Source organism: Tachysurus vachellii, chromosome 14 (genome assembly GCF_030014155.1).
Source record: "Tachysurus vachellii isolate PV-2020 chromosome 14, HZAU_Pvac_v1, whole genome shotgun sequence".
Taxonomy (NCBI): Eukaryota; Metazoa; Chordata; class Actinopteri; order Siluriformes; family Bagridae; genus Tachysurus; species Tachysurus vachellii.
In genome coordinates, this window is record NC_083473.1 from 8,012,548 (window position 1) to 8,036,041 (window position 23,494).

At 39.9% G+C, this 23,494-nt stretch overlaps 1 protein-coding gene across 9 annotated transcripts in view; it reads right to left on the reverse strand.

Moving 5' to 3' along the window:
• The window catches only part of enox2 (ecto-NOX disulfide-thiol exchanger 2), a 247,092-nt gene that overhangs the window by 34,330 nt on the left and 189,268 nt on the right, over positions 1 to 23,494 (reverse strand). For 8 of the 9 annotated variants that reach the window (XM_060887123.1, XM_060887126.1, XM_060887122.1 and 5 more), the window contains 3 exons: positions 20,896 to 21,102; positions 15,644 to 15,877; positions 8,406 to 8,618 (listed from right to left, as the gene is read on the reverse strand). In XM_060887123.1, the coding sequence (XP_060743106.1) occupies positions 8,406 to 8,618; positions 15,644 to 15,877; positions 20,896 to 21,102 (654 nt within the window). The remainder of the gene's footprint in view (positions 1 to 8,405; positions 8,619 to 15,643; positions 15,878 to 20,895; positions 21,103 to 23,494) is intronic. The other variant, XM_060887130.1, reaches the window with a different exon arrangement.

Below are 23,494 nucleotides of genomic sequence, written 5' to 3' on the forward strand. Positions count from 1 at the left end.
AGATTGAATCCCTCGTCCACAAAGCTGCCACTGCTGGGCCCCTGAGCAGGGCCCTTAACCCTCAATTGCTCAGTTGTATAAAATGAGATAAAAATGTATGGATGACTGTTTCTGCCAAATGCCATAAATGTAAATGAGACAGAATCATAACTGTGCTGTTCTAATATATTAAAATGAAATGTATTTCTTCAGCGAGCGAGTCTGAGACACACCCAGAGCCGGACAGTGCGGTGATGTGATTACTCCTGCTTGCAGAACACTGCATCTTTTGAATGATGTTTATATTATTCTTCCGGTGTCACCTCTAAAGGATGTGAGGGACTTTTCACCAATTTACCTCTCTCTCTCTCTCTCTCTCTCTCTCTCTGCCCCTCTCTTCCTCCTGCTTTTGGGCTAATAAACCCAGTGAAGTCAATAGGGTTGAGAAAGCTCAGTCTGAGATAAAGGCAAGTTGGAGTGAGAGTACTGCTGCAAGATCGATAATGGCTTCAGCATCCTTTAATTTGATGAAAGACATCGATTTAGATGTAGGGAAAAATCTCATGATTATACGCGTGGGTGTGAGAGAAAAGAGTGATTGTTAGTGTGATGAGTGCTCACCTGTACATGTGGTGCACCTGGAGTTACTACGAACTTAGATTAGCTTAGATTTGATCTTCAAGTTCAGAAGCCTCTCATCAAACAGCAGAGATATCAAGTAGCTACTTTTATATTAATCGATATCAATATATTTTTTGCATCCTTTAAGAAAACATGCCTTGAAAGAAAATCTTAGACTTTCTTTGTCCTGTTTTCCATCACTGGCGGTCTGAGTATACTGTAGCAGTGGTCTTGAATGCTAAGTTTTTATGAATTATTCATTCAACACTTTTTTTTTTGCCGAATCAGCACACTTGCTTGGGTTTTGTTAAATATTCTACTTTACATAAAGTTACATAAAGTTTTTGTTGACTAGACCTCTTCTGCACAGACTTAATTTCAGACCTAATGGCTCTGTTGTGCTGTTTTGTACTTTTTCCAGTTTTCTGGGCTAAATTCCTCTTAACATTCCACTTTCAGGTCAGAAGGGTACAATTTTGTAGCCACTGTACATCCAGAAAGACATCATTACAAACCAATTTTTACTGAAATTCACTGGAAGTCTGATAGCTTTTGATCTGATTGCTGCTGCTACCTGCTACATGTGATAGCACAAACACTGCTATGGGGTTTTCATTATGTCAGGTGATATTGTGCCATCTCTAAACAACACCATTTTACCTTCACAAATGGCTTTAATACACAGTTTTATTCTGAGAAACAGCTGATATTTTCAGCAAGGATTCAGCTACATGGGCTGCTTGTGCCCGACTCATGATAGGGATGTATGTACGATTCAGCAGGGTTTTAGCATTTTTAGCCCCATTGTGACAAAGGCTGTTTGTTTACAAGCATGAATTATTAACGTGCACAGCTTTATGTCAAGTATCGGTTACTTTTGATGGTTTTATTCTAATGATAAAAATACTAATAAGCAGAGAAAATGTTTGTCACACCTAGGTCATACTAGTGGAACTAGTGTAGAAATACTGATTAATAAAAGACTACCATCCATCTTCTGTAGCGGTCATCCCACAAAGGGTTGCAGGAAGCTTGGAGTAAACATATACCAGCAACTCGGGGCACAAGATACAATCACAGCATACATTCATTCATTCACTCATCTTCTACCGCTTATCCGAACTACCTCGGGTCACGGGGAGCCTGTGCCTATCTCAGGCGTCATTGGGCATCAAGGCAGGATACACGCTGGACGGAGTGCCAACCCATCACAGGGCACACACACACTCTCATTCACTCACGCAATCACACACTAGGGACAATTTTCCAGAGATGCCAATCAACCTACCATGCATGTCTTTGGACCGTGGGAGGAAACTGGAGTACCCGGAGGAAACCCCCGAGGCACGGGGAGAACATGCAAACTCCACACACACAAGGTGGAGGCGGGAATCGAACCCCGACCCTGGAGGTGTGAGGCGAATGTGCTAACCACTAAGCCACCGTGCCCCCCTCACAGCATACAAACACACACTATGGAAAATTTAGAGATGCCAATCTAACTGGTCTACAATGAAACCAGAGCACCCGGAGGAAACCCCTGAAGCACAGGGAGAACATTCAAACTCTATAAGAATGGCACCTGAACCTCTGAGATGTGAGGCAAAAGTACTAACCAGTGAGCAACCATATCCCCATGTTAAAATGGTGTTTTGTTCTGAAGCTTCTGCCCTCTCTTCTGCCCTTAATGCTCTGATTTAATAGAGTTTCTATTAAAAGCTTTCTTCAGATGCTTTTCCTGGCCAGGTGTGTTGCTGTTTTGTACACTGCTCCAGGTTAGTACACTTCCAAACAGTCTCAGCTGACTTTCCGTAGCTGACAGGAAGCACGTTCTCGTGTAGTCCGTGTCATTTTTATTGTGAAACAGAAACATAAAAACAAACTGAAAACATAGAGAGTTTGTCGATTATTGTTTCAGACGGTAGAAATGAAAACTGTGTCGCATGATCCATTTTCCTCAAGGGCTTTGTTTTGTTTTAGAGCTGATCATGGCTCAAACTTAACTCTGCTATATCTTTATATTTATGTGGTGGACAATCATCTCCTTGCTTTGTCTAGAATTATTTAAGAATGTGGTTCCAAAGCTAGAGTGTGGTTCAGGCTATAGAGTGTTTACATTAAGAAGACATCTCATCCAGAGAGACATACAGAAGTATTGTGTTTGCTGTATTGACTTGGACTCGACAAAGAATTATTGGCATTTGTATTTGGACTCAGATAAACATCGGGTTGTTCTCGACTGAGAGTTTAGTAAAAAATAAATGATGTCTTTTCGCATGCACAGAGTTTCACAAGAAATAATTCCTTTATTCAAAAAAGAAAAAATAAACCTAATCATTGACAAAATGCACGATTAAAGCCAAAGCTAAAATAAAATTTCAGTTTCTTCATCTTTTATATGGATCTGATTTTGACTTGATGTCAAACCCAAGTCTTGGTAATGGACTAGACAACACTGGTCTTGTCTAAAGCCCTGATCTGTAGTGTCTAGTGTTTCTTTTAGACATGGAGATCTTTTTATTTTTTTATTTATTTTTTATCTTAAATCCAGAACTGATGTATTTTCCCCTGGGCTTGGATCACTTTAAAAAGCTAGACCCTCGAAGTGCACCGCAATGTGTTTCTGTAAGTCACATGTGAGTGAAATATCCTCTCATTGTTCAGAGTGTTTATCTTCTGGAGTTCTGCTCATCCAGGAAGACGGATTTTCAGCAAGAGTGTGATCGTTATAATTGATCCGTCTGATCAGGAATCGAGGTTTGGTTTGGACAACATTGATTCGGTTTACCGTTACTCAGAAAAAAGCTGATGTGTCAGATATGAAAAAGCCCCAACACTATCAACATTAAGTGTATCAACTGGATATGAATAAAGGATTTAGGGCAGCAACCACAGATTTTAGAGACACTGATGCTTTTTCTTTTCTTTTGTTTTATTTATTCATTTAATTAATTATTTATTTCTTTATTTGAACCTTTACAATGTCATTGTTTTAAAATGAGCACAGTTGCTTTTATTCTGCTATGTTTAGTAAATAAATAAATTAAAAAAGTAAAAAAAGTTTTTATTATTATTATTAATAATAATAATAATAATAATAATAATAATAATAATAATAATAATGTGATTTTTTTTAAACATATTATTTTCTTTTTTATCCCTCTGGGGTGTTGGTCTTATGTTATGTATGTGCTGTAGAATAAAGAACTGGACTCTCAGCACTCCTACAGTCAGGTATTAATGTCCAGCACCATCTCACTGCTGTTCAGCTTCAGTTTATAGAAACGGGAGCATATGTTTGCAGTAAATCCGCCATTACGGTGGAACACAGAGCACCATGTTTACAGTCTGTTTAACAGAATCTGTCATCTTAACAAACCTATTTTTAGTTTTTTTTTTTTACTTTTATACAGATTTTACGGTGTTCGGCGATAAGCCGTAAGATTGTACATGTGTATCTGATGATCTGTCCTGCTCTAACGATCCTCTTTCCTGTTCATCCATGCGTGACTGTGAACAGCTCACGTGTTTGTCATCACCACAGTGTGACCACTTCACTGCTGTCCTTTTTATTTTTTCTTTACATCTGACACACTTAGAAAAAATCTGCAGATAAAATGTGTGAAATGCTGAAGGAAGACAGCTCTAAGTCATTAATTCCCTGTCAACTTAAGTCCTCTTAGCGATGAAACGTGTGAAAAAATGACATATCAGCTTTCAGTCTCAGAGATTAACTCCGTCACTTACGTTTAAAGAATGTACCTCGCTACTCAGTCATTAATGATCTGCATCTGCTAGAAACAGCTAACGAATGTGACTAATTGAGAAATAAGTAACTGATTAAAAAAGTAAATGAATTCGTTTTGAATCCCTGTCGTGTGTAAACTCATGTGGATAAGTCCTTACAGGTGTAGTACGGGCATGTTATTTTATCAGGGCATGAATAGATGCTTGGAGGTTGCAAACATTATGCAAAATGCATGATTTTATTTGTGTGAATTGTATATCAAAAAACACTGAAAAATAAATTGTAAAAACAATTGAATTTATTTATTTATTTATTTGTTTTTTAAAAAAGGAAAAAAAAAAAAAAGATTTTCCAGAAGTTGGATACTGAGACATTTTATGACTAACAGTAATAGAATAAAATTACCCACAGACGGAAACATATTTCACTATTTTTTCCTGTTATTTCCTAAACTGTACCAGAGATCTGTGCAGAGCTGATTATTCCATCCTGCTTGGAAGATTTTCCTTCCCACTTTCACCACAAACCTGATTTGACTCCCACTCGCTCACGCTTCCCTTACAGCCCACTTCAAAGCTCAGCCCCGTATTTAATTTTCCTTCCTTCCATCAGCTTCAACAGCATTCAAAAATGATTCTTGAACTTAAAACAAATAACACAGTCTGCACTATTTCTTCATCTTCCATGAAATCCTTTAGTTTTCTGTCACCATCACTGCCATCATAAATCGTCCACACGATGATGAATTTTTATGGATTTCTATTTCTATATCTATATCATATACGTACTATACAATATATTTACTACTTCTGCATCCATACTACCGCATTTCTCGCTGTTAATTCTTTCCAGAAGAGTAGAAACGGAAGCTAAATGTTAATGATTTGAAGCGAAATAAGTTGTATTCACTAGCAACTAGGGTTTAAGTGAATTATGGATTGTTGAAATGTCATGATATACTTATATTTTTGCATGTGCTACAATTTAGCGCTGGGCTGTAAAACGCTCCTCGGGTGTTACGGTTCATTTCCATAAAGCTGTAGAAATCCCTGATGCGCACATGCACAGCGGGGCTTCTAAACATTTGCTATTTCCCTGATTGTTAGCTAGCATGATGGGAATTGGGAGCAGTTGGCATGGCAAATCTGCAAAAATGTAGCCAAATTGAATCCTACACTCTCGGTACGGCTCAGAGACATGCAGTCAAAACAAAACCAAACAAACAAAAACAAACAAATATGCAAATGAGGTTGATGTCATTTGAGGACGCGTGTCGGCTGCAACTAGCTATAGTTCAACTCGTCCAGAACGTTTTACACGATGAGACGACGTATGCTTTTTTTGCAGAAAATACTAAATCTGAAGTAGGTTCAATAGTACAGTATAATTCGATGTGGTGCTGGAAAGAAACGTGACGGATAAATAACGTAAAAGCCAGAGCATACGCTTGACGGTTGAAGCTGCGAGGTGAAGTGTGCCATCGCTTCAAAAGAAACTTTCCAGGCACTAAAAACTTGAAAATATATAAGCTTTTTTTATTTGTTTTTTTTTTTACAGGCACTGCTCATAAACCTGTGCTGTCAGGGATCCAATTTTTTAGTGACATTTAAGGGCCATGCCACATTCATAAATAAGTTTAACTGTGAAATGAGTTTTCTTAACACATGTGGCAAAGGAATTCTCTTATTTTGTGTAGGAGAAGTTAAGAGTAAGACTTATGGCACTGTACCCAACCTCAACACACATGACAGTGTCTTTCAAAGACGAAGTGATAAGAAGGAGGTGTTTGAATCGATGGGTATTAAGCGAGTGTTCGATAGTGCTGCTCGTGTCCTGGACGGAGCACCTCTGACTGTATCTGTTACCCTTTACACATCAACTCAGAAGTAATCAATCACGCTATCGACCAGCCGACAGCCAGGAGCTGGACAACGCTCCGTGCCGCCGTGCATACCGGACAACGCGCTATGTAGTTTACGGAGAAAATTGAAGCAGAAGTTGCCAAGGTGGTCTGAGATCCCCTATTTCACCCCTCAAATCATCCGCACAGTCTTTTCAGTATACACTTCATAAGCTAAACACATTCTGTGGCTTTGCTTTAATGGAGAATACTTACTTTCTTTCGCTCCGGCCGTCCCTCGACATTAGCGCTCTCGACACGCTATTCTCACAATACTGAAGGCTCCTGCTAATGCTTTAAGCAGCTCTTCATGCCTTTTAGTGGTCAGTGTGCCGAGGCTGAATACTCTGAATACTCTACCTGCGTCTGCTTTCAGCTCCAGGCTGGATATCAGACCTCTGGAGCACTTACCTGCTCACTCCTCGGTACACTCGCACCACAGCATGCATCAACATCATCATGTCAACATCATCATGACAACATCAGTGCGCACTTCAGCACCGGGGGCCAGTCCCAGTAATCCAGCTGGGAATAATTACTTTAATCCAAGTCTTAATCAATATGATTCAATTTGAATTGATTCATACGAATCAGAATGATTCTTTGAATTTTCTCTTTAGCTTTGCACAGGAGATACAAGGCTAACTTAACTAACAAGTAACAAAAGCTTAACACACTCATCCTCAAAGATCTACGATACAGAAAAATACATAATATAAGAATCAACCTGCAAGAATATTATCATCTGAATCACTTCGCACCTCCTACCTGACTCCTACCTGATGCAAAATGAAATCACGTTAATGATCTGAGGAAGAAAGTGAAATTATTCAGCTTCAAATGGAAGAACGACTGTTTTTAGCTTTGATGACATTTTGTCCATTTTATATTTAGAGATACAGATTTTATATAACAATTTAACATTTGACACTAGACGTGACTAAGTGCAGTCTAATCTTTTATTTCTTGTGAATCTTATTATCCTGGTAACTCTAGTGCAGGGCTAAAGTAGAAACATTATTAGATGTGTATAGAATTCGCCAAACCTTGAAATAGACCGTATTTAACCCCTGAAACTCTCAACGTAGTACTGAGTTAAATATATTACACCTAAATATCAGGCAATCTGGGAAAATTCGTTGGATGGTCAGTAGCTGAAAAATCATTTGATCAAAGTTTCGAGTATTTATTTTATTCTTTTTCCCATAACATACGTTGGCTGTGTCTCAATCAGCTCCATAGCTGGGAAATATGTGTATGATGTACACAGATATCTGGTAAAGACTCGAGCTCACTACGTATTAGAACACTGAAGACACAATGATAAATTTCCTCATCAGTCATTAATGTAAAAACCCAAATCGATCAAATATTTAAGTTTTATGTCATTTAAATGTGAAACACTTGTGTGAATCTGGATATACAAAAAGGCTGCTGGGAGTTTAAGGGGTTAATTAAAAATCATACCACAGTGCATCGTCTGTGGACTACATAAACACTCAAAACAAGTTCGGACATGTAAATATAACATTAGTATTTTGGTCTTGAATTAAAAAGCTATTTCCTTTTGATACTTTATTTCGATTCAAATTGAAATCATTTACTTGTAAATGTAAATAATTCCCAAACTGTGAACTGACCTCCGCCCGGATGTTGACCGCATCAGAATAACGAGAAAAGATAAGTAGACAGTAAAACATGTTGAATGAGTGGTGTGTCGTCGTGACGTTTTCTTAACAGGAAGTGCTTTATGCTGATTTTGTGCTCAAGGAAGATAAAATGCTATTTTGTGTGGTTCCATGTATTGTGTTTTATTTATCACGTGCATAATGTTTTCCGTCGTACCGAATATATACTCGAACGAAACGAAAATCTAGTGCTCATCCTGTGGCTTTATCTCTGTCTTTAAATATCAATTCATGCTACGGTAAGTACTTACATTTCCACAGGCTGTGTTTGTGTGCTGTGTGTTTTCCATATCCCTGGGCACTGGATCAATCAGCTCTAAAGTGCCACTGCATTATGCTTTCCATTAAGATGGCTGAAAGTGTCGAGAGCTCATGTTCGGAGAGAGTGCGCCCATTTGCTGAGTGCGTCTCTTTTCAGAGTGTTAAAAGCAAAGCGTTGCTTTAAAGTGTGCGGGAGGACAGCACTCACATTGTACAAGGATGGCAGCCAGGGCATTTTTAAACTTCTCCTTAGCCTCCTCCATTTCCTTTTCGTGAGCCGCTTTCTCGTTCATCAGCCTGCGGATGTGGCTGTTGGACGACTGGATCATGGAGTAGAAGTTGTTGGCGTTGCGGCGGTTCACTTCGCCTCGCTCCACCCAGGTCAGAAGCACTCGCACTGCCTCGGGAAACTTGCAGTCGTCTAAAAAAGGGAAAAGAGAGAGACAGAGAGAAAGAAAGAGAGAGAGAGAGAGAGAGAGAGAGAGAGAGAGATGTATGGTGGAGAGTATGGATGTATCAATACTGAAACTGGTATCAGGACAACACTGTTGTGCTCATTTACCTACACATTTCCTCATAAACAATGCCAACATCACACAAATGTATTCATGGGATTGGAGCAGTGAACTTGAGCATGCAGAAAAACTGCCGAGAAATTCAGTTCAGCGAGCACTGAGTCACCTAAGAACGTTTCACACTGAGATTAACCCTGGGTTATAGTTGCTTTAAACTCTGAATTTTAACCCCCAGGAAGAGGAATGTTTCACTCTAGTAATTTAAAAAAGGTAGTGCTGTTTACCCCGGGTTATGAAACCTTGACCTGAAGCAGCAGTTTTGCAGGATTAACGGCACATTGTGATGCCAAACATGTGCCTCATATCACATGAAAACCAGAAGGTTGCAACACTTAACAAAAGCAGCTTGGTAAATAGAGTCAGACTAAAAAAAAAAAAAAACTGAATATTACCACAACATCACAAGTGCATGTTTTATTGCGGAGGAAATACGTCATGCTGAAAAAACAAAAACAAAAAAAAACAAAACAAAAAAAAAACGGAAGTCTGATCAACTACACAACAAACTTGAAAAGTTTCCAAAAGAATTTTAAGAAAGCCAAGAAATCTAACAATACCTGCCCGAGCACACAATTACACACCTGAACTTATTTTTCACACTGAAGTGAAAGCCTGAGACAAGCCGTTATCTAAAGTGGTTTCACGCTGGAATTATCCAATCATGATTGCTGATGTGCTAATAAGAAGGTTAATCCAGGGTGAAACGACAGATTACGAAGAGCCAGGAGTAATTGTTGACCCCGAGTAAAGTATAAACAGTCAGAAACATGAAAACTAGGATTCTGTTTAGCAGCATTACAATCATCCAGGGTTAATTATATGAATAGCCTTAAATGAGAAGCCTTAAATCTTCTACTGCATACTCAATAGCACGCTACTCTATTAAATATAATGCTTAAACACCAAAACCCCAACACATGGAGCACATTGGTAGCATCACACAGCAGCAGGTAACATAAATAAAATTAAAATAAAAGTCTCAGTATCAGTTTCACTATCAGTATCTGATACTACAACCAAAAAAAAAAGGGGACTTAAACTCTGCATGACACAAACGTTATGGATGCTTGCCATTGAGAAGTGAAGAGCGCTCAGTGCCAGAAGAAACACATCTCATCTCAGCTCCAGCAGTGTCAAAGTACATCAGAAACTTCAGAGAATGCACAGGCATGTACGCAAACAGCACGACTCAGAGGAAAGAACATCACAGAAGGAGGGACAGAATCCAAGCAATATTTTGGCTGCTTTTAGCCAAACACTAACTTGGGTGCCAATGGATGAACAGATTCTGCATTTTGAGAGCAGAATGCGTAGGACAGGACTGAAAAAAGAGCTACAACTCACAAACAGTCCGCCTCCATACCTCATGTCAAATTAGCCAAAGGTTATATCGCTAATGAATACTCAAACAATTAAGCTCGCAGATACGCTGATGAAGCTCGCACTGGAACGCACTTTACTATTCTCTTTTTTTTTGGTCATGTTTTCTACACCATTAGACTGGAAGCTGTAAAAGCTCACAAACATTGAGATGTGTTTCGCACATAAAAAACTTCAGACTGCTTACTTTTAGAAAGTTCATAAAACAGAAGCAACAAGTGAATAAACAGTGTGGTCTTGGACAGAACCCTTTCGAAATAAAACTCTGACTGAAGGACACTGAATCTCTGTTACTGCTGAAAACAAGCTGAAACGCATTAAAGTTTCATTTTAGCATTTTACTGTAGGTATGTCTGAAAGAGAAGGCTGTTGCCTTGATGCCTACGCTGTCTCATTAATCGCTGTCTCATAAAGCAGCACTTCACTACCTATCAATGCACCCGTAAGGAAAAGTTCAGGCTTGAAAGGCCGCGTACGTCACAGTGTTGCCAGGTTACCGAACCTTAAAAAGTCCATTTGGCAAAATGAAGCACTAATAAAGCACTGTTCAGTAGGGTAGAGCGAATATTCTGTGAGTACTCACCGATCCACCAAACTACTCTCACTAGAAATAAAATCAAATCTAATTCGTATACAAACTTCTCTCTCTCATCATAGTGTAGTCTATTACTCTATGTCTGAGTGTTTTATTTTGGATGATGGGATACAGCGATCGAAACACAAACTGGCCATATGAAGGCACCTCAGAAAGCAGCATTTTGTCAGACATGGAAATGATACAGAATATAAAACGCAATGCAACGACTTATTCCTCTCCACTTGCTTCTCTTTTTCTACCCATCCTGAGGCATATAGAGATTGTGCTAGCTCCAGTTGTGTTCTGCTTCATGCAGATTTCAGACCTTCATTGAGAAGAAGCGAACCCTGTGAGGATCCTGAGGCATACAGAGATTGTACCAGCTCCAGTTGTGTTCCACTAAATGAAGATTTCAAAGACTCAAAAATCAATACACAATTGTCAGACTGTATATGACTATAGAAAGGACATTAGTCATAATAACACCCTCTGGCGTTTATAACAGTTTATAATCACACCCTCCAGTGTCACCCAAATGAGGATGAGGTTCTTTTTTGAGTCTGGTTCCTCTCAAGGTTTCTTCCTCTTCCATCTAAGGGAGTTTTTCCTCACCACAGTCATCTTAGTATTGTTCATTAGAGATAAATACAAACACGTTTAAATACAAGTCTAATATTAATCTTGAACTTTTGTCTGTATTGTAATCTTTCTGTTCAATATTTCATATGTTCTGTGAAGCTGCTTTGAGACAATGTCCATTGATTAAAGCGCTATACAAAAATTAAATGACTGTAGAATTAATTTAAAATGTGATTAAAACAGAATAAAACCAATAAAGTCCAATAAAAATACAATATACAATATAAGTAAGTGGAAAAAACAACACAAGACAAAGAATGATAGTAATATTTACCTCTAGTAATAGCAAACTATAATTAAAATGATTGAAACAGCCCAAAGTAGCACAGAGACACAGAACCTCTGGTAAAAACCTTGTTGTTTTTATCCTTTAAACATCCTATAGCTCATGAATTTATAATTGTTTACGCTTTACTCAAGTAGGATAAATGATCTGTATTTGACAGCAACGTGAGGACGTTTTCACCGCTTGCTTTGCATGTTCATTATAAAATTTTGATGTTTGAGATTACATAAATGTCAGTAAATAGAGCATCAACAACTCTACAACTCTGTATAATGATTCCAGACCAGAGTGAGCACTTGTTCCTTGTCAATCAATGGATGTCTGTTTGTCACCACCATCGATCCTAGGATTGTTTTTATAGAGAACGCCATTACTTCAGGTTTCTTTCCTCACAGAAAAGATCTTTCTGTTCCTGTTATTAAAACCATAATGAACGACTTATTGTTGCCCGATACGGCTGGAAGTTTGGGACACCTGATCATCACACCAACGTGTGGTTCTTCTCCAAACTGGTGCCATAAAATTTGAAGCACACGACTGTATAGAATGTTGTTGAATGCTGTAGTGTTACAATTTCTGGGACTCAATCCTGTTCCAGTTATACAGTACAATGCTGCTGGGAACAAATCAAACCATGAAGACAAGGTTTGAGAACTTTAGAAGATTTTTCCAAACTGTCACTAGATCACTAGAGTCTTTAACGAAGGTAAGATCACTGAAGTAAGACTAGAGGTGAACTAATCATGTTAATCAATGCCCAATCCTGAGAGCTGAACACATGTACACATGGCACAGTCCACACCTGAGGACATTTCAAGTTACATCAAATAATATGGACTTATCTCAAAACGTTCCTTTCTGACTCATCTTTAGTAGGCAGGTGGTTTAAATTAAGGACGAAGCCTATTAATATTCCATTAATTTTCAGTCAGAGCTTTATTCTGGTCAGAGCTAGAAGAAGGGAACACTGAGTGCGAGGCGAGAATACACCATGGATGGGACACCGGCTCATCAAAAGGTAACACACCGAAAAAAACACCACCACATACATAGACACACAAACACAAAAGACACACAAAACCACATACACACACAGTGGAAAATATAGTATAGTCTGTCCACTTATACTGGCAGTTTTTTTGGAGGTGCGAGGAAACCAGAGAACCTGAAGGAAACCCACACAGATACAGGGTGAACATGTGAAACTCCACATAGATAGTAACCCAAGCTTAGCATCAAACCAGTGACCCTGGAGATGGATATCATGCGGGGCACAGAGGCTTAGTGGTTAGCATGTTTGTTTTGCACCTCCAGGGTTTGGGAATTGATTCATTCCTCTGACCTCCTTGTGTGTAGAGTTTGTAAGTTCCCCTAGAGGGTTTCCTCTAAGTACTCTGGATTATACCCTGGATTTACTGAACCAAACGCTCTTCGACAGGTCTCACTCGTATACTTATCAGCTCTGTTATCTAAATGCTAAATGCCAGGATTGCACATCATGTGTCTGCCACATGAACAAAGGTAAATCACTGGTCAGAGCTAATTTGTATAAGCAGAATAATATTTTTTTTTTTTCTTGAATAGCATTTTTTTTTCACATCCTGAACAAATAGTCATGTGATGCCAAAGAGACAGCTTGTGAACTTCAGGCCAATCTGGTTAAGAAAGCCCGGGTGCTGTATTTAGCGTTATATTAAATCCCTCTAGAAGTCTCCAAATGATGAATGTTAAGTTGTTTCAGACTTGATTTGTGTACTTTCTAGTTCACTGTTACAGAAGTGCTGTGTCTGAATTTGGTTAATTTTCTAGCGCACACGGGAGATCCAAGGTGCCACTGTGGAGTTCTGAGTGTTTGTGTGTGTGTGTGTGTGTGTGTGTGTGTGTGTGTGTGAGTGAAGAGAGATGGGAAAGCCATTGTAATGAAGGGTATTAGGATTCTGCACAGAGCTTCAGTGTCTCCTTTTAAGGTCTCTATTCAAAAAGGAGTGCCAACTGAAGATGCGTCTTTGTTCAGGTCTCTTTAGTGTGTGTAAGTGTGTGGACTATGTGTTTGTGTGTAGTGTGTGCATCTGGTGCAACAGCATCTGCTCAGCTTCAGGAAGCCTGCAGGTCTGTTTAGCATAATTCACCCTCGATTTGAGCACACAGATAAGCTCACACATTGATCTCTGTCAAGAACAGCACAATAAACGTTAGTCTGTCCTTACTGTCCTGAGTCATCACACACACACGTACACACACACGCCCACCCGCACACGTACACACACAAGCACGCACGCACACACACTCACACCCACACATGCACACAAGCACATGCACACACTCGTGCACACACATGCACACTCACACTAACGAAAAGCGCAAACAGTACACAGAAGCAGCTGCAAGCACACAAACACTCCGAAAGCACACAAAAGCAAGTGCAAGTACAAACATACAAACAAGTAGGTTTAAACACATTTACACACACACTCGCATACACACACACACTCTCGCACACAAACACGTGCATGTGAACACACACATGCACACATGCAAGTACACATTATACACACATGCACACTCACACACTAACAAAAATCACAAACAGTACACAGAAGCAGGTGCAAGAACACACACACTCCGAAAGCACACAAAAGCAAGTGCAAGTACAAACATACAAAAGCATGTAGGTTTAAACACATTTACACACACACAAACACACACACGTATGCACGCACACACACTCAGAAAGCACACAAAATCAAGTGCAAGTACAAACATACAAAAGCAAGTAGGTTTAAACACATTCATGCATGCACACACACACACACACACACACACACAGCTTTCTCCGGGTGTAAATTGGCTGTGTGTGGGCCATAAAGCAGTGTGCACAGGTTGTCATTAATACTCCATCAGCACCTCTCAGACTGAATCAATGTGTCATAAAGATGAATCATTCAGGCTGTGTTCAATATTAATAGAATCATTTAGTTTAACATGTGGGCTGTGAAACAAGCTCCCTAACCACCACTGCTACACTTTACATTACACACAACTGTAACACCACACTGATCAGATCCATGTTTGTCTGTTGTTAAACTTAAATTAAATCTTAAACTAGATTTTGTATTCTTTATACATAAATAAAGACCTAAGGACCTCCAATCTAACTGGTAAGGAGCCAAACTGAATCGACTCATGGACAGATCGCTCCGGGTTGAGGTTCCTTCATCTAGATGGTTTTTGACGGCAGAATATAACGATTGGCATTTTCCATCGTCCTGGACATCAAACAAAGAATATTTTGCAGACCAATAAGATATTTTAATATTTTTGTCTAAAGGTTTGAAAATTGAGAAATGTTTAGTGTACTCTTGAGTCACAGAGTATTCTCAAATTTTACTTGTTTCAAATAGCTGCTATATCAGACAGTGTGGTGTTTTTTTTTTTTTTTTAAATTCTTTTAGATCTACAGACTGAGAAAGAGTTATTTCTCAGCTGATTGAAATGTCATGGGTGAGTTAAATGGTGGGGTAAAAGACTGGCACGGTAACAAGAGGGTTGGACGAGAAAGAAAATGGTACATCCCACAAATCAGGAGCAGCCTGGTGTATGTAGGAGTGTTGAAACATTAAAACACTATTTTTGAAATAAGAAAAAAAAAAAAAAAAAGAAGATCTGTTATTTTTTCCTAACTTTCATTACTATACTGAAATTACTCAAAACACACACACACAAATCTGTTCTTGCATTCTGTCTCTGAGTGTAGATCATCGTTCAAACACCAAACAGATGGCGCTTCTATTTAGCAGCAGGCTACTTCAAACCAAGAGAGACAGACAGCATTTAGAGCCACAAAAACATACTATGTCAGTCTACAGGAAACATACATCCATTATATAAAGTGTGGAGATGGAAAAATGTGCAGATAAAAAAAAAAAGAAAGGAACCGTTGCAATAAAAGAAAACTGAGAGCAGCTCTATCATGATGATAAAGTGCACACCTTTGATTTTTTCCCCCAGCTGGCTACATTCGTGCTCTGTGTAGTGAACGATGGGAGGCGGTGACGGTGGGCGCAGACGATCTTCCTCTATCCTACGCCGGTGTCTTTCTTCTCTTGCCAACATGCGCTGCCGGCACTCCCACTCGTACAGGTCGTCTCTAGCCTGAGCGTAGTCCACGTGCAGTCGGCCCGTGTCCTTCTTATCCGTGCTGGAGCCGAGGCGGATCCGGTAACCTGTGCAGAAAAGCGAGATCAGAAAATCAACAGGTTTCCTGATACAGTAGGTGCAAAAGCTCGATGCCTATCAATGCTAAACTGCCAGCTGCTTAGTGGATTAATAACACGCATAAGTAGACAGTGCACTCAGTGTAAACGACACACTTCCTGAAACTTTTAATAGTTCCTGTTGACAGGCCTGAAGCCAGCAGAAAACGGGATTTAATTGGTCCAGACGGTTTTGGCTGTTTATCGCCGAATCTGGTCCTTGTCCCTAACAGACGGTGTGGAATCATCGCCATCTTCTCCACCATTATCTCCAACAACACTCCTAACTGGCTCAAGCCAGGAAATGGAAACCATTTGTAATCAGCATTAAAAAAACAACAACAAAAAAACATGCAATGTGACAAGCTAGTGATGAATTCATTTGCCACTGAAACTGAAGTGTGAATTTTTTCCTAATAAAGATCCAAAATAGCCTGTTTATTTAATTATTTAATAATAATAACAATAATAATAATAATAATAATAATAATAATAATAATAATAAACAATAAATAAAAAGCGTGTTTAGTCTGTAAAGAAGAACACCTGCAGAGGGAAATGCTGGGTTTATCCGGTTGTGTCTTTTGTGCTCTAAATATATGCCAGTGTTTACTCTGCTCTTCCCTCTGAAACAGCTGCAGCTCACCACTGCAGGGAAAAACCTCACTGTACTCTAGCTGATTCACACACACACACACACGCACATGCACACACACACACACACACGCACACACACTGTGTGTTCACACTTTCCTCCCCTCAGGTATAAACTCCTTACAGTGTTTGCAGCTCTGAGATGAAACCATGCTAAGTTGTTAATTATTTATGAAATAGAAAAAGGCAAGAAAATCGTCCGGGAGGAGAAAATATTACACATGACCTGTCTGCCCAAAATTCTGACAAAACCTTGTCCATTCCTGTCTACTGGGTATAAAGTGCAGCTCTGAGATTACACAAACACCCCAGTTAGTGAGCAGATGTAGTGAACAGGAAGATGTTTTCCATTCTGCTTAACTGTCTGATTTACCTGCCAAAAATTTTTGCACGCTGCTAGAAAAGAAAGCAAAATGAACAACAACAAATAAAAAAGCTATGTCAGTATATGAGATGTTTCCGTGCCTTGAGCATTTAGTGATGACAGAAGAACGTCCCGCCCTTTTATTTTCTACCAGCTGAAAAAAGATGAAGTGTGTGATTTCAGTGCAATCGGTGCAAATAAATAAGTAACAGCTGCCAAGAAGTGAAGGCGTCGTGACCCAAATTCTTTCCACTTCAGGCTTTCCAACTGGCTTTTATGGAAACTGAAGGGTTTGTGATTGAAAAAACTCAGAAAAGTGAGGGATCAATGGTTAATAGGTGTACGTACAGTATGTATGCAAGAAATGTTACGACCGAAACATTGTGCATTCATGTGTGTAGATTAAAAAATATCTCACAACTTCATCAATAATAAACAAAAAAAAAATGGTTCAGCAGAAAGCTTTTGTCTTATCGTTGTGAGATTTTGAAATCCAGCCATTTCCAACCATCCATAACTTGAAGTCAAGAGACTGTCCATGCTTTCTGGGTGGGAGGGGCATACTCTCTCTCACCTGTCAATCACACTGACACTTGCCAATTGCTTGTGTCTGTGAGCTTATGTATATGTAAGATGGCTGATAGTGTTCTCTGTGTGTGTGTGTATGTGTGTGTTTGTGTGTGTGTGTTGCCCTCTGATGAAGATGCAGCACAATGATGCTGCTGGGTATTTTTTTAAGGTGTCTCAGAGGAAGAGTTTGTTTACCTCTTCCTCCTCTTTTGTGTGATAGAGGAGAATTTGCTAGTAGGTGGTCACTTGACAATACTAAAATGTAGAAGAAAAAAAACAAAATCTTGCACGATAAATTGTTGATACGGATTATTTTTTGTGCTTAAGAACGTGTCACGCTTTTCCCTTTCTCGCCGTACATGATATAAACACACACCGTACATCCTGCTAACGTTCACTCCACGCCATTAAAAACACAGAGTTACACACGTTTAAATACTAATGTTCATTTGAATCCAATTTGTCACACATGAAAACCAGCACAACAAACTCCTTCCTACTTCATTCTTCAATTCATGTGAAACGGGAAAGACAGAAAGCAAAAAGCCTCCTAAAAGTCACCAGTGAAATATCTCTTTGTTTATGGGCTGGATTGTGCACCTGGAGCAAAGAGGCGAGGTTCTTCAAGCTCACGGCTTTGGGAAAGAAAGAACGCGGTCACTGGTTGGGCAATGCCCATGGAAATGAGCTGCATCTTCACACTTTATTCTCACGCCCACCCCCCCTATGCTTTACGGCTCCCAGACGACACTAAATATTTTATATGGTGTGTTTCTGCGTCCAAAATGAGTGCCTTTATTTATGGAAAGGCCTGAAGAGCTCCTTCACAGGGCCATGTAATACATGAGGCGCTGCTCTGGCCTTACGATAGAGCTGCGTTCACCAGAGACGAGAGTGCTTAGAGACAACCAGCATTACTGAACACACAAACACACACACATATTAGTATGTATATATACTATATATATTAATATAAAGTCACGTAAATTAGGACACACCATTAAATATTCAGTTCTTTATTAAGAAATGTAAACATGTCAATTTATGATCTTTTTTTAATTTGTACCTGTAGATGAAAGTGATGTAATTGCTTTTAAACAACAACAACAACAACAACAACAACAACAAAATCACTTTTCACTTATTAAACAAAAGAAGTCAACAATATGAATATTTCACCTGAGGAAAAAGTGATGACACTCTTTATCCTAATAGCTAATGTTTCCGCCTTTGGCTGAAATAACCTCAATGTGATGTTTTATCGTGTCTGACATCAACTGGAAGAAAGTTTCGCCAGTCTTCAATGCTGAATTCTCTCTGCTGTGTGATGTTTGAGGGGTTTCCTGCATCTACAGTCCGTTACAAATCACCACACAGGATCTCAATAGGATTTAGATCTGGGCTTTGACTTTTCCATTTTTTACTTTTCATTGAGCCCTTGGTGGATTTACTGGTATGTTTTTGTTGCAAGTACCAGTTCCACTTCAGCTTCAATTTTTTTGACAGATGCCCTCATATGTTCCTCACGCACCTTCTGATACAACGTAAAGTCCATAGTAGAGTCTATGATGATGAGCTGGCCAGGTCCTGCTGCAGCAAACAGTTTCACAGTTGGTATGAGGTTCTTTTGCTGAAATGCTGTATTTGGTTTCCACCAAACATGCCTCTGTTATGGTGTCCATATAATTCAATTTTAGACTCATAAAGCACATTATTCCAGAAGCATTTGTCTTTGTTGTCTTTCACAAACTTCAGTCTTGCCCTCATGCTTTTCTAAGACGGCAAATGTTTCCTCCCTGCACGCCTCTCATGATTATTAAAGTTGTTCAGTCTCTTTCTGACTGTAGATTCATGCACTTTGACCTCGACTGTAGCAAGAGCTTGCTTTAGGTCCCGTGATGATATTTTAGAGTTTTTGGAGACTTCTTTAAGCATCTTGGGGTGAATTTGCTTGGATGTCCTGAACTGGCCATGTTGTTTTAAATGTTCTCCACTTGTACATGATTTTTGGACATTGGAATGGCTGATTACAAATTCTTTTGAGATCTTTTACAAGACTCATAAGCACGCTGCTTTCTTTCTGAAGGCATAATTTGCTCCTGATGTGATACACCGGTAGGTAATTTTATCCATTTTAAATACAATTAAATATGGGGGTGTCCTTACTTTTACCTTACGAGAAATTAGATTTTTTTAATGATGTTTAACATTCATTCATTCACTCATCTTCTACCGCTTATCCGAACTACCTCGAGTCACGGGGAGCCTGTGCCTATCTCAGGCGTCATCGGGCATCAAGGCAGGATACACCCTGGACGGAGTGCCAACCCATCGCAGGGCACACACACACACACACACACTCTCATTCACTCACGCACTCACACACTATGGACAATTTTCCAGAGATGCCGCATGTCTTTGGACCGGGGGAGGAAACCGGAGTACCCGGAGGAAACCCCCGAGGCACGGGGAGAACATGCAAACTCCACACACACAAGGTGGAGGCGGGAATCGAACCCCAACCCTGGAGATGTGAGGCGAACGTGCTAACCACTAAGCCACCGTGCCCCCATGATGTTTTACAAATAATTAAAAATGATTTGTAGTAATATTACTTCAAATATTTATAAAATGAAGATAAAATGCCCATATGTTTAACTATTTAAAATAAATAACACAGGCTTTCATGGGGTGTCCTAATTTTTCCACATGACTGTATATATATACAGTATGTACACCAGAAATAAGACCGCTGTGCAACGAGCAGAGGAAATGAGCTAGCTCCGGCAACGCAACAGTGCCATTTGTGTGTGATTTGTATTCAGTACATAGGTGGTGCAATCTATTCTGCTGTGTGTGTTTGTGTGTGTATGTGTGTGTGTTTGTCTTCTCATGACCTCTGGTGTCAGGAGCACTTGGGCGAGTGTGAGTGCTGGCCTCCGCCCCCTCTTCACCACCCATAAGAGATTTAGCAAAGTCCCTCCTCCCTTGTTAAATCCCCATCAGTCCATCAAGTCAAGCCTAGCCGAGGGCTTATAGCCACATATCCATTAGATAAAAGGTTAAGCGAAATGATTCCAAATCGCACTTGTGTAAATACCGCCGGTCTTATGATTCAGAATCTGTCCTGCCCTTAAAAAAAAAAAAATCAAATCACAGGAATTCAAACACAAATCTGAGAGTATGGGCAAAACAACTACAGCAGCTAGAACAGATAAGCGTACGTTTGAGCTGTTTCGAACCTACGTACATCCCAGCTTTGGAACGACTTCAAAGTAAGACGTGAACAAAATGAATGAATGTGAATGTATACGTCAACACTCTGAATGATCTTGGCTCTAGAGAAATAAAGATAAAGTGAGAGAGAGAGAAGAGCGAAAGAACATTTGCTGGTGCGTACCAGACAGGAAGAGTGCCTTGTCCACTGTGTGCTCCTCAGCGAAGCGAATGTGGCAAAAGTTCTTCTTGCTCTTGCGGATGGCGCTGATGGCGCCGCACTGCTCAAACACTTCTGATATAATCTGCTCTGTAGCATTTTCAGGTAGCCCTCCTACAAACACCGTCTTACAACCCGGGGGTCTCTCACGTGTGGCTGGAGGAGGCAGATCTGTAGAACACAAGCGAGAACACACTTATCACTTATCAGTACAATAGAACATCTGGATTAAAACACAAATGCTGAAAATGTCACCAATGGTCCATTGGAACAAAAGAGTTAAGAAATCTTAATTAGACTGATTGATTATATTGACTAGCGAGTTGAAAGTAAAACGACCCCTTTTTTTGCTGCATGGTCACCAAACAGTGACCCAAACGGTCGCTGCTCAAATCGAGCCTGGATAAAGAGAATTAGTTGGGACCACCAGGCTGGCGGTGAGTAATCGAAGGAACGTAGCACATGCTGAGTGTTTTGGAGAATAGCCTGGGGCTGAATATCTGAAACTGGTTCAACAAACAACATTTGCTTTTGAGACTCAGCTTTTCGGAAATCTTAGTCTAATGAGCTGACTGCAGTGTGCTACACAAAATGCCAGTGGTTTCTAATCATACCCTGTTCTCTAACAGTTACTTAAACTCTTAAAGGGATTGAACAACTCTGAAAAGGTAGAGTGTAGAACGCCTAAGGAAGTTCGGATATCATCACATCCACATCATTTTGTCATGTTTTTTTTTCCACAGATCATTATATGGTGGCCAAACATCGGTGGACCAAAATAGCATTCTGCAATTATATTGCTATTGTGAACGTATACAAGCTGTCATTATGGAACATTCATCAACACCTTCTGTTACAGTCAATCAGACTTTGACTATAATAAACAAAACTATAAGGATCTTTTTAATCACACTTAAATTAAAAAAGAGGGTCCAAGTAACCAAGTGGGGGAACAAGCACCCAAGTGGGGGAACAAGCACCCAAGTTGGGGAACAAGCACCCAAGTGGGGGAACAAGCACTTAAGTGGGGGAACAAGCACCCAAGTGGGGGAACAAGCACTTAAGTGGGGGAACAAGCACCCAAGTGTGGAAACAAGCACTTAAGTGGGGGTCCAGGCAACCAAGCGGGGGTCCAAGTGACCAAGTGGGTGTTCCAAGTGACCAAGTGGGGGTAAAAGCACCCAAGTGGGGGAACAAGCACTTAAGTGGGGGTCCAGGCAACCAAGTGGGTGTTCCAAGTGACCAAGTGAGGGTAAAAGCACCCAAGTGGGGGTAAAAGCACCCAAGTGGGGTCCAGGCAACCAAAGTTGGGGTCCGGGTACCCAAGTGGGTGGTCAAATTGACCAAGTTTATGTATTATATTTAAATGTAGTATAGTCCATAATAGTGAGTTAAGATCTTAAGGGCTTTTCACAAAGCAAGAGTCAAACTGCCGTCTGTTCTACTGCCTCTAAAGGTCAGAATTTCCCAGAAAAACTCTTTGTGCATTAAAGAGCAGGTAAAAGATGTACATTGGTAACCATAGAAACAGTAAGGCTAATCATATCACAGGTCATGATATTTTAAACTCATTAGCTAGCAATTACAAATAAGAAAAAGCAATGTGTGAATTAGTCAAAAGTTGAGAGATCAAGTAAGGTCAACTAAGAGAACAGATGCATTAATAAGTCAGATTTTCCTGCTTTTTAAAACCATAGATTGTCTAAATGTGTCTATTAAACCATCTTAATAGGTTTTACATTTTACTTACAAAAAAGTCATAAGCCAATGAACATAATTTTGTCTTTCAACTGGGTCACAAGTGGGGTCCAAATGACCAGCTTGGGGTCCAGGCATCCAAGTGTTGGGGGTCCAAGCAAATAAAGGTGGCCCAAGCATCCAAGTGAAGGTCCATGTGACCAGGTTGGGGTCAAAATGAACATGAGGGTCCCAATGACCAAGTGCTGACAAAGCCAATAAGGGGGTCCAAGCAAACATGATGACCTACGTTTCTAAGTGTGGATCCAAAGTAATAAGGAGTGCGCCAGGCATAATTGTGGGTCCAAGGAGAAAAGGTATCAAAGTGACCAAGTGTGGGTCCAAGGAAACAAGGAGAGTCCCAAGAATCTAAGCGACAGATAGCAAACTGCTGTGCATTAATGGAGCTGTAACGGGCTAGATGATAGGATTGGAATTGACCTAATGAAGAGAAATTGGGGGGAAAAAACAAACCTTTGAACTTGGAAATGTTTTCCCAGAAGTGCTGCAGTAATTTTACTTTGCCTGGCTTCACAGCTCTTATTAAAAATACATGGAGGATCCTAAGATTGCACCTCACATGTGAAATGCCTTTAATTAAAAAAACTCCTGTGTAGGGTTTATAATAAGTGTGCAAGTGTATCAGATGTTCACAGTGCTGAGGATTTGTACTGCATTAAGTTACCCTCACACAATATAAGCGATGCCCTGCTGCCCACTCAGTGTGTGTGCGTGTGTGTTTATGTGTCCACATGTTTTGGCTCTAAGCCACTCTCTGGAAATAGATGAGTCTTCATAGCCCCCCACATGCCCAGCTGCATATGCA